This window comes from Hydra vulgaris, chromosome 13 (assembly GCF_038396675.1).
Source record: "Hydra vulgaris chromosome 13, alternate assembly HydraT2T_AEP".
NCBI lineage: Eukaryota > Metazoa > Cnidaria > Hydrozoa > Anthoathecata > Hydridae > Hydra > Hydra vulgaris.
Window position 1 is genome coordinate 50470001 of NC_088932.1, and position 12500 is coordinate 50482500.

The window sequence follows — 12500 nt, forward strand, 5'->3', positions numbered from 1 at the left end:
CTGCTACTTGGATCGAAATGTGGCTAAAAGATTGTAAGCATCGTGTTGTCCTAGGAGAACACGTTTCTGAGTGGGAGAAAGTCACAAGTGGAGTTTTTCGATGTTCTGTCTTAAGGCCTCTACTTTTCATTTTGTTTATAAACGATCTTCCTGATAGTATCGTTAACAAGATATTACTATACGCTGATGACTGCAAAATTATTGGGATCATAAAGTCAGCATCGGATATCACAACGCTTCAGGCAGACATTGATAACGCTCTTACATGGTCAAGTACTTGGCTCATTCACTTTAACATAGATAAATGTAAAGTGATGCATGCAGGTTGTCCAAAGAAACGTTTATCACATGAGTATTCCATGGAAACCGCCGATGGCATGCGCCACACAATTGCAACTACAGCTATTGAAAGTGACCTTGGAATTCTCATCTCAAACGACCTAAAAGTCAGAGCGCAAGTTGAAAAAGCAGCATCCACTGCTAATCGCGTTTTAGGAAGGCTCAAAAATGCTTTTCGCAGTAGAAACTTAGCTTTGTGGCGCACACTCTATATAACGTATATCCGGCCACATCTATAACTCGCCATTCAAGCCTGGTCCCCGTATCTAGAAACAGACATTAAGTTACTTGAGGATGTTCAAGACCGTATCACTAAGACAATATCATCTATCAGCCGTTTTGATAAAATAAAGCGTTTGGAGATACTAAAACTTACCACTCTTAAAGAATGTCGTTTACGTTGAGATATAATCCAACATTTTAAGATTTTCAACAACGTTGATGAAGTTCATTTTTTGGTCCCACATCACCAGCTAATTGAGCGTGAGGTGCACAATTTGCGCGGCCATGACAAGCAGCTCAACCGTCAATTCGTAAAAGGATGTAAGGAGAGATCAAACTTTTTCACGAACAGAGTTGTGGTCCATCGGAACTCTCTTTAATTTTAAGTTCCAACTTTAAATACATTTAAAGATCGTATTTCGATGTGATAAACTGTTAAATCAGCATAGAGACTCCCAGAAAGGTCTGTTCATCAAATTAATAATTTAACATATATTTATATATATGCATAAATATATATATATATATATATATATATATATATATATATATATATATATATATATATATATATATATATGTGTGTGTGTGTGTATATTTATATATATATATATACATAAATATATATATATATATATATATATATATATATATATATATATATATATATATATATATATATATATACACATAAGTATATATGTATAAATACACACAGGTTTGTCCCGAAGGGGGTGTCCAGTCCCCCGAATAAATTTACTAGTTGGCAAAATTGGATCTATAATTGACAGTCGGCAAATATCAGTTTACGAGGACTTTTTTTTTTTTAGATCCTAGTCGGCAAAAAATTTTTTTTAACCTTTGTTAGCAAAAGACAGATACGTCACCTCCCTTTAATTCTCCCTCCTAAATCTCTTCGGGGCGACCCTGTATATATATATATATACAGTGCCTTTTTTCTAAAAAAAAAAAAGGTTCCGGAGCTCACCTGTACATTTTGGGTAAGGGGTAAGTGTTGTGAGGGGTCACGTCACTGTATATTAAATACAAACTTTACAAAACTATAAACATTTATAACAAATCCTATAGTTTTTTGAAATTTTCGTTGGACATATCCTCTCGTCTCCTTTCCTTGCTCTTTGTGTCTACTGCTGAATAAGTAACCACCAATCAACGTACTTCGAAGGATCGAAGCTTGTTAGCAGTGGTCCCACTAATTTAATGAATAACAACGTTGAAACTATCTTTGCCATTAATGAGGCCCTTGTTTGTGCGATGATTAGATTAATCTGTGACAAACCTTGTTCGCATTCACTAGAGGAAATGGGGGTAGTATGTATAGCGTGTACCAAATGAACTAAATTTTCAGGATATGTTTTTTCTGCCAGGTATTCACGGAATCCACGAATCATTTCTCTTTTATTTAACTGTAGTCTTAATGACATATTTCTGATTTCAGTTTCTCCAAATGTCATCTGAGTGTTAAAGTTTTCATGCCAATGATTTTGGTTTAAGATGCGAGCCCATTGAGCTAATTCAACATCTTTGTCAGCAAGCAACCTTTTCTCAATTGACTTTATTAGTTTCATGTAAAAGGCGTTTGGATCAATAGCTGAATCATTTTTGGAATTTTTATTGTGAAGTGAAACTCCATGAAAGCGGAGATTCTGTGCTGAAACTAAAACAAATTTGTAATAGGGACCACCATTATTTCTTCTTTCTTTAAATACTTGAACAAGAGCTTTAATTTTTTGATTCGCTTTGTATAGATCAATATTGCGCTCTTGTAGGTCAAAACTTAATTCCGATAATACTTGGAGAGCATCACACATTAATCCTAGATCTATTAAAAATTCTGTAGATGTAATTTTTTTTTTAAACTTGCATAAGTGAGTTTTTTATTTTTTTGCCTTGTAGGATCAACCATCGCTTCCTCACAATGTCTCACCAGCGCTTCATAATTTTCCCATACTGCAAAAACTGAACGGAGACTAGATGACACCCAACGTGTATTTAAAATTCGACCAATTTTCGGCAGCTAAATATTAAGTGATTCTGCGCATGAACGAAACTCTCTGCTATTTTTTGGGGAAGCATAATACACGACGTAAAGCTTATCAAGAAATGATTTGAATCTGCTAATACTTGAGATCTCCCTAATAGTATCGCCCATTATTAATTCCAGTCTATGATTAGCACAATGCCAAACTATAACAGAAGGAGACTTTTCAGTGATTAATCTGAAAACGCCACTTTTGCATCCTAACATCACTGCTGCGCCATCACATGCTACAAAAACTAAATAATTTTTCAAATATTCATCTTTCATCCCATAAGAATGAGGACATTCACATAAAGCATCAAATAGTCCTTTAGTCATAACACTTTCAAGCTCCACTAAATCCAAAAATAAATTGATTGGTGAATTCATTCCGCTGCCTTTTGCACAACACCGAATGTACACTATCAGTGTCGATTTTTGGCTTATAGTGGTTGATTCATCAATTATTTTCGAAATCTTACTCTTTGACTTTATGACTTCTGCAATAATTTTTTTCCTCATTTCGTTACCTATATGATTGACAATATTAATGCATGCGTTTGTAGAATGAAGAATACGACCCATTTCAACTCCATTAATTTCTTGAAGATCAATTTTCATTTCAAAGTTGTTAAAAGACTGGTTTCCTTTTGCAACTTTATATGCAGTTCAAAAAATATTTGCTGCTACAATTTTCTCACGCTTTGAAGATATTAAAATATTGTTTGACAGAGTTTCTTTTTTAGATTTTTCTAAAAATGTTCAGCAGATTCTTTGTGATCAAATATATTCTTACGTAACGAACTTAACTGTTGCTTTCTAACTTTACCATAATAAGAAATTTCATAACTGAACCATTCTTTAGATATTTTCATTCCCATCTTAGCTTCTACGCCAAGTGTTTTCACTTTTTGGGAGGTACTGCAACCGAGCTTTTTTGTCGTAAACAAAGCCACTCGTTTTTGGAACAAAACTCTGTTTTTTGCTCTAAAGTTGAGCATCTTGGGCAGCTAAAATTGGTGTAATTGTCTGCAGAAGATAAATTTGACCTAATAATTTTGATTTCTCCTGTTTCTTTTGCATTTAATTTGATTTTTTTCTGAACAGGGGAAGTTCACCGAGAAGAAACTGGTAATTTTTTTCATAATTAGTTTTGTGTTATTTTGTTTAATTAATATTTTTATATCACTAATTAAATATATAAATTAGGTTATAACTTTGAATTTAAAACCCTAATAACTGGAAATTCATTAACGATTTAATAAAAACTACTGTTGTAAATAGCGTAATATCATATCCTTAAAATTTTTTAATTATAAAGAGAAATATTTTTCCAAATGAAGTAAAATTAGACAGAGAAATAGTCAACCCTTTAACAAAAAAAAGAAAGCTATATGCTGTAAATAAGAATAAAAAAGTATGTGCAAATCATTTTGAGTATGGGAAGCCAATTGAGCTATCCCCTCATCCAGGGTTATATTTGAAAGGATACGAAACATCTCCACCTTAAAATAAAAGAAAATTACCAATGCCTCGATATACACCTATTAAAGTTTCTAAAAAACAAAAAAATACAAATTTTTCAAGTACCTGTACCACTACTAGTGGCAGTAACAATAACGACAACATTTCCCAACAGTCTTCTCTGTCAATATCTCCTCCATGTCTATCATTAACAGCATCTGATCAGCAACTTTCTCCACAACAACTCAATTTAGTTACTAACACACCAGCAACTTATCTAACACCAACAACATTTTATAAACAAAGTAGTCATAAAGATTAACATGGGAGGCAGTGCGTTCTTTACCCAAAGTCATAAAATTGTACACTGGGTGTCCAACTGAAATTGTTTTTTTATATATTGTTAACCGTGTTCAAGCTAAACATAAAAAAGTTTCTTACTTTATGGATCATAAACGTTCATACCAAAGTAATATCAATTTAGTCCTGCTAGTAAACCTCAAGTAGAATGAAACCTGGTCCAGCACGACAGCGTTTTGTTGAAAATGAAGTGTTACTTACTTTAATGCGTATTCAACTTGACTCACCATTACAAGATTTAGCATTTCGCTTTGAAATTTTAGTAAGTCACGCGTCTAGGATTTTAACTACATTTATAACTTTATTAGCCCGAGAACTTGAACCATTAATATATTGGCCTACTCCTGAAGAAACATTAAATTTTACACATCTTCATTTTATTGGAGATTTTGTTGATGTTGAAGGTATTGGTGACTGTACTGAACAAACTATTCAAAAATCTGCCGATGCCAGAGCTCAATATCAAACATATAGTTCTTATAAAAGTAGAAACACATATAAAGAACTTATATTTTGTACTAAAGGCGGTTCTATCTCTTTTGTTTCTAAAGGTTACTCTAGGTCTTCCTCAGATTGTTTTATCACTGAAGATTGCAATGTTGCAAGAAGATTCCGGTTTTATTGCGCTTTTTGATAAAAGTTTCAATGTTCAAGATTTATTTCTATCGAGGCAAGTAAAAGCTGTAATTCCACCATTTTTACGTAGTAAGCAACAGTTTACACCTTCTGAAGTTTATCATTGCAAGTGCATAGCACGTGCAAGAATGCACATTGAACGTGTTATTGGAAGGCTGAAAGAATTTCGACTTCTAAAGAGCACTCTGTCTATTAGTCCCTCTAATAGGTGGCTTAATAGTCCCTCTCATATATCATCTATTAGAGGGACATTAGTCCCTCTAATAGATGATATTATATTTAATAGATGATATGGATAATTGATGATAATAGATGATAATAGATTTAATATGATGATATGGATAATTGATGATAATTGATGATAATAGATATAATAGATGATATAGATAATAATAGATGATATGGATATTGCTGCTGCCATTGTTAACCTGCAACCACCTCTAGTAAAAGCAACAGCAGTATAAATTGTTGTTCTTTGATGTTATTTTTGAATGCTGTTTTTTGAACTAGTTGTATTGTGTGGAGCCTGTAAAATCCTGGTTGTTACTTGGCTCTTCCCGGACCCTCTCCAAAACCCTTTCGAGTGAGGCAACCAACCACTGTTCGTTTTTACTGAAAAAAAGATCAGTGGTCAGTTGCCACGCTCGGGCAGATCCCAAAAACGGTCAAGAGGTGTCGAGTCTGACCTGGATTTTGCATGCTGTTGTGTTTATTCTTTAATTTTTGGTTATTATTGTGCCATTTTATGGAATTTGGTTAATTTTTTATTTATATTGGCATTTTAATATCTATGCAGCATGCAAAATCCTGGTTATAACTCAGCACCCCAGACCCTTTCCGTGACCCGTTTAAAAGAGGCAACCAACCACTGTTCATTTTTTCTAAAAAAAAAGAACAGTGCAATTTTATTACTTTTTATAAATATTTTTAACAAAGATTACTTTTGGTTATTTTTGTTAATTTGGCCGAGTATCTAACTTACAAGTTTCCGCATTTTAAAGAATATTTATATGATTGTCAGGGTTATTAGGGTGTGTCAACTTTCACCTTTTGTTTAGTTTCTATTTACGGTTTTTTATTTATTGTAAATATTATCTAAAAAGAAAATAATTTTAATTAAAAAATATATATATTTAGCTATATTTTGTTACCCCGTAAATTTTTTTTTTTTAAATAGGTCAAACTTGGTATTAAAAAAAGCGTAATTTATTATGGATTTAAAAAAAATAACCATTTGAAACATTTGTCGTCAAATAGCTTTGACGTCCTTTCTCTGAAGTTTCGCGAATATATCTAGCCTTTCATATGTGTATTCTACATAATTTAATAGAAAGTTATTATTTCGTTTTGGTTACCTAATTTTTAAAAATTAGTAGAGACAGTTGTAAAATAATAAAAAAAACGAAATCCTTTGGTGTGATGATAGTGCTATTATACCAATAGCCACTGGGAGGCTTAAATCTGGTTAAATCTGGTCATCGTCTTCGTGAAATAGCCTGATTTTAAATTTTTTATAAAAACTTATTTAAAAAAAAACAATGCATTTTTTTTTTCTTTTTTAAAAATCTAGATATCGAGGACTTTTTACAAATTGATCGTAAAATGATGATCGTGACCCCCCCCCCCACCTTCAAAATCCGTTTCGTCGGCCCTGAACCGTATATACTATGGATCTGTCACTATTTATCCCAATCACTAAAAATCTTGCTAACACTAAAACATTTTGTAGCTTCTAGTACTAGTATTTTTTTAATACTTAGGGACCCTTAAAAGTTCAGGTCACAATGCTATTGCACCTGCATAGTGCTGAGGGCGCATACGATGTCAGAGTGTCTGATTTCCCTGAACTTGACCTGTTTCCCTGATTTAATTTATAGTTACAAAAATTCAACTTCAGAAAAAAAGCACTAATTTTTTTTAGAAAAACACCCTGCTATTGCAAAAAAAATATATAGGTGATAAAGCAATCTGCCCACATTATGTATAAAATATACGACGGATAGATGTCTTGCCGGCTTGCAGCTATTTCCCCTGAGATTACCCTGATTTTTCCAAAATTCAACCCTATTTCCCAGATAGTTCTTTCTTTTTTTTTTGCAGACATCTGAATTCCCTGACGTTTCGTTAATCCCTGCATGTGATATTATTATTTTACAAGTTATTACAATAAATTGTCACAAAGTGCCTGGGTATATAAAAGTTTAACAATGTCAAAGTTAGTATCAAAAAAAACAAAAACGACATTAAAAATAAACAAAGAACTATACATAGTAGTGTACTGCTAATAATTATCACTATGCTGTTGATATTCCTATATTGATGAATGGTAACATTCCTACTGAGATTTTTACTTTATGTCTTCTTGGATTACATTTTTGTAACCACCTCTTGTGGAAACCTTATAAACAAACAATTCCAAAGTTAGCATCGGCTAAGGTTGCTCACCATTTTCTTACTTCTAATTCCTACAAATTTCTTAATTGTCCCTGTATGGAATACTGTTGTCATATTTGGGCAGGCTTGAATTAACGATTAGGCAAACAAGGCATTTGCCTTGGGCACCACAAGTCCTCAAGAAATATTTTTTTTAAACAAATTTAAGTCCAGAAACAACTGAAAATAGAACAAGTGTTATGAAAATGAAAAAATACATTATAATAAAAATTCACATTCAAGTTTGGTAAAATCTTGAATGCTTAAAAATTAAGCTATGAATGAGCCGGTTTTTTCTATTTAGCTTTTTTTAAAACTATTTTTTTCGCGCTTAAATGACTTTTTTTTTTGCGCTTTAACGACTTCACTTGAGGATATCTTTTTATTAACAACGTGAAACTATTATTAAAGCTGTTTTATCATTTGTTCTATCATTTTTATTGATTCTGAAATTAAGGAATTATTTATAGGAGTCTACACCTTAAGTTTGTTGTTTTTTAGCCTTATTTTGCATAATTTTTTAATTTTTATGTAAACTACATTTTCGTTTTATATCATTTAATCATTTTTATTTACATATTTTCGCATACTTTTTTCAGTTTCAGATCCCAAAATGAAACGTGTTCAGTTAAGTGGTGCACAAAAGAGAAAACAAGCTAAAGAAAAAGAGCACACTATTTCTGTTGTGAAAGCTACGAGCAGAAAATTAACAAGTTATTTAGTTTTAGATCAGCAACAGGCAAAAAAGGATTTTACTGACACTATTGGCCCTCTTGATAAGTCTACTATAGGCTGTTCTGCAAATCCAGACAATAGAGCTTGATAATGAAATTTGTTGTAAGTGTAGCCCTCTTCAATCTGCTAAAAATGATGATAAAGATGCAGATGATAACGATGAAAATGATAAAATTAATCAAGCAATAGATCCAGGATTGTGGATTGACTTTTCCGCTTATGATGTGGCTTACTGGGTTGACTGTGGGCCTACTAACTGTCAGCATGTTTTGAGGCAAGCAATAGCGGTTATTTGCACTATAGCCGATCGTCTGGCTTTCAGAGGAACAAATGAAAAATTTGAATCTTTACAAATTGGAAATTATTTAGGGTTGCTAGAGTTGGTCAGTCAGTTTGATCCATTTTTAGCATCACACATTGCAAAATATGGAAATTCTGGAAATGGAAATTCTTCTTATCCAAAACTATATGTAAAGAACTGATTAAAATTATGTCCAAAAAAGTCCGTGAAGTAATTGTAGATGAAGTAAAGGCTTCCTGTTATTTCAGCTTGTCAATAGACTCAACACCCGATATTTCACATATAGATCAGTTAAGCGTTGTTCTTCGATATGTAGCAGATGGAGAGCCCATTGAACGCTTTTTGACTTTCTTGGAATTGCAAAATCACACTGGTGAAGGTATGGCTAAGCAAGTGCTGCAGTACGTACGTGAAGTTTGCAATATTGATTTTTCGAAACGCAGAGATCAATCCTACGATAATGCAGCTAATATGTCCGGGTGCTACAAGGGCATGCAAAAAAAAATTCTAGAGGAAAATGAGTTTGCTATATACATACCCTGTGCTACCCATTCACTAAATCTTGTAGGCAGAAGTGCCGTTGACTCCTGTTAAGAGGCATTAAACTTCTTCCATACAGTGCAACTGATCTATACTTTTTTCTCAGCTTGAACCAACAGATGGAAGATTCTGAAAGGATGCCTTGTGAATGAAACGCTGGTAAAGTTTCTTTCCGATACCAGATAGGATGCACATGCTGTTGCAACTGAAGCTATCCTAAAGTCTCATCCTCAGATTTTAAAAGCATTAGAATGTATACAAGAAGATCAGTCACAGAAAGGAGACACTAGTAGAGAAGCAGAAAACATTGCAAAGAAGATGCAAGAATTAGAATTTGCTTTCATGCTTGTTTTTTGGAAAGAGATATTACAGCATTTTCACAGGGTTAGACAGGCTCTCCAAAAAGAGCATGTGAACTTAAAAACGTGTTCTGACTTGTATTCTTTACTATCTTATATTCTGTATTATCATTCTGTATTTACTATCTTATATTCTGACTTGTATTCTTTACTATCTTATATTCTGTATTACTTGTATTCTTTACTATTTTATATTCTGTATTATCACTTGCATAAATCTAGGAATGAATTTGAAAGATTTAAAGAAGCTGCAAAAATAATGACACCAGGCGTAGATTATAAGTCAACTTTGACCCGTAATCGTAAACGAAAGACAGTGTTTAATGATGGTGATGCCCCTGAAGTATCTCTGAATGCCAGAGACAAATTTCTTATATCTGCATTTTACGCCATTGTTGATAAACTTGAGACAGAAATGAGTAGACGAAGACAAGTATATAATGATGAAGAGGTTCGCTTTTCTTGTTTGGTCGATGGATCATTATCATAAACATCTCAGTGTTGTGAAGAACTAATAAATGTTTATCCGAAAGACCTGAACAATAATTTATATACTGAATTACAACAGTTTCATTCATATATTCGACACAAGTTTCCAGCTGCATTAAAATCGGAAAACAACATGTTCAATCATGGAGAATTATACCAAGTAATAGTTAGAGACAATATTGAGTGTGTCTTTCCAAATGTTGAAATCGCCTTCCGCATATTTTTAACATTAATGGTTACTAACTGTTCAACTGAGCGTTCTTTTTCTCAGTTGAAACGAACAAAAAATCCAAATAGATCAACAATGAAACAAGAAAGGCTCGATTCCTTATCTCTGCTTATGATTGAGGCAGATATGTTGCGCAAAATTAACTTTGACTATAGACTCAAAGACTTTGGTAGATGTAAATATAGAAAAAAAAACTTTTAAATGTAAATGACAATATCTTTTTGATTTTTTCATCTAATAAAAAATACAGTTTATCTATTATTATTTCAAAATTTATTAACTATTAAATTTAATACAGAAATACTTTATTGTAGGTTTTATATGGGTGATAGTAGTACAAACTACAAACATGTTTGTTAACAACTGTTTTCTTTGCATAATATTGAAATTACCAGCGGTCAAAGTCAGCGAAAATTCAGGGGCCCCGGGCAGAAGGGAGCACCGATGTGGGTTTTATGTCTTGGGCACTTAAAAGGTCTAATCCGGCCTTGCATTTGGGCTAGTTCTCCCAATGATGCCCTTTTTTCTTCTTAAATCACAAAACTTATTATGAATAAAGTTCGATCAGTTTTAGCTTCTAAGCCTGACCATGTGTCCCGTGGTCGTAATATTGCATCTCTTTCTCTTTTTTAAAATACTATTGTTCCATCAACCAAATCTTTTTTTAATTATGCGTGACTTGTCATTCAGCAAAGTCGCTTGGTTTAAATATAAAAAGAGTGTTATTACAGCATTAGTATCCGTATCAATAAATATAATTTACTGTATCTATTCCTTCATGCTCTAAAAACTTTTATTCATCTAGTTTTTTTCCTCACAGTCTTTATTCAACCGCTCTCTTGCTTTTAACTTTACTCTCAGTTTTCTGTAACTCTTGACTGAAATAGTGGTTGCTTACATAGTTGTTGGCAGTGAATTAGATTTAAAAAAATCAAACATGAAAACGTATAACTTTTGTTTTTATTAAGTTGGCTATTTAGTTTAAATTTTATTTTATTTTTTTCAATTATTTTATTTTTATTTCTTTTTTATTTTATTCTATATATTTTATTTTTTATATATATATTTATTTGCATATTTATTTATTTACTTTATTTCTATTCTGTTTATTGTATATATATATATATATATATATATATATATATATATATATATATATATATATATATATATATATATATATATATATATATATATATATATATATATATATATATATATATATATATATATATATATATATATATACTTCCTGATGAACCTACTGACTGGGAAACAATTTGCTGAATAAAAAAATTAGATAAGGGTTTTTTTCTAATTTATTATTGATGTTTTTTAAGAACATTGAGTATTCTATTTGTTGAATAGACCAACATAATTTATATATATATATATATATAAATATTATTTTCTATTTTATTTATTTTATGTTTTTATTTTATTTTTAATTTTATTCCTTTTATTTATTTTTCATTTACTTATTTTTTATTTTATTTTTATTATATATATATATATACATACACACACACACACACACACACACACACACACACACACACACACACACACACACACACACACACATTTTTCTACCTTTTCAACTTGTGAAACAAGGGTTTGGATGACTTTACTTCAGGTGTAAGTGGTTCTCACAAAATGTCATATAAATATGGAAGCATAACATCTTTAAAATATGTAACTAATTTTGGTAGGCACTTTAAAAAGAAATTTGGATCCTTAGCAATACGAAATGTACAAGATTCTTTAGGTAAATAAATTTCAAAGTCACAATAATTGGCTCCTGTAACAAATGCTTGGTGCTGAACTTGGGTGTAATAAGGGTAATTAAGTTTGATTGCAAAACTTTCGTTACTTTTTACTATAAAAAAAGGAGGCATTGAAAGGTATTCTGAAATGGTTTTATCTCTTGCTGAAAAAGGACATCTGAATTCTAACAAACCAAATCCACTGCAAGTACAATTTATAATTCTATCAGGACTTGCTCCCAAAAATTGATACTCAGAACATATTGTCAAGCCTGCTATGTCACAACTAAAATTTTCATGTAAATTTTTGTTTTTTCTAACTCAACGTTTGGAAGCAAATTCTTCTTTGCTTCGTCCCCATGATAGCACACTACTGGAAATAGTTTTAATTTGTTCACAAATCTTTACAAATAAATTAAAAGAGGATGTTGGATTTGTAATTGTTTGCCTATCACTAACTTTCTGAATTACCTCATGGGATACTGATGATGTAATAACACCATTTCTATATTTAAACCAATTAACAGAATTTGACTGGTCTGTTGTTATAATGCAAATTTTTTTAATATTCGAATTTGTTCGATAG

At 31.6% G+C, this 12500-nt stretch overlaps 3 protein-coding genes across 3 annotated transcripts; all 3 read left to right on the forward strand.

The window, feature by feature from the left end:
- Positions 1 to 17: 17 nt before the first annotated feature.
- On the forward strand, positions 18 to 578 carry LOC136089981 (uncharacterized). Its single transcript, XM_065816084.1, has one exon. It carries the CDS (start codon positions 18 to 20, stop codon positions 576 to 578), a length of 561 nt encoding a protein of 186 aa, XP_065672156.1.
- A 3996-nt stretch (positions 579 to 4574) lies between these two features.
- Positions 4575 to 5352, forward strand: LOC124816018 (uncharacterized). Its single transcript, XM_065816085.1, has 2 exons — positions 4575 to 4977; positions 5081 to 5352. Exons 1-2 carry the CDS (start codon positions 4575 to 4577, stop codon positions 5350 to 5352), a joined length of 675 nt encoding a protein of 224 aa, XP_065672157.1.
- A 3368-nt stretch (positions 5353 to 8720) lies between these two features.
- Positions 8721 to 10349, forward strand: LOC136089982 (uncharacterized). Its single transcript, XM_065816086.1, has 3 exons — positions 8721 to 9010; positions 9653 to 9881; positions 9999 to 10349. The coding sequence occupies exons 1-3, from the start codon at positions 8721 to 8723 to the stop codon at positions 10347 to 10349; spliced, it is 870 nt and encodes a 289-aa protein (XP_065672158.1).
- Positions 10350 to 12500: the final 2151 nt, after the last annotated feature.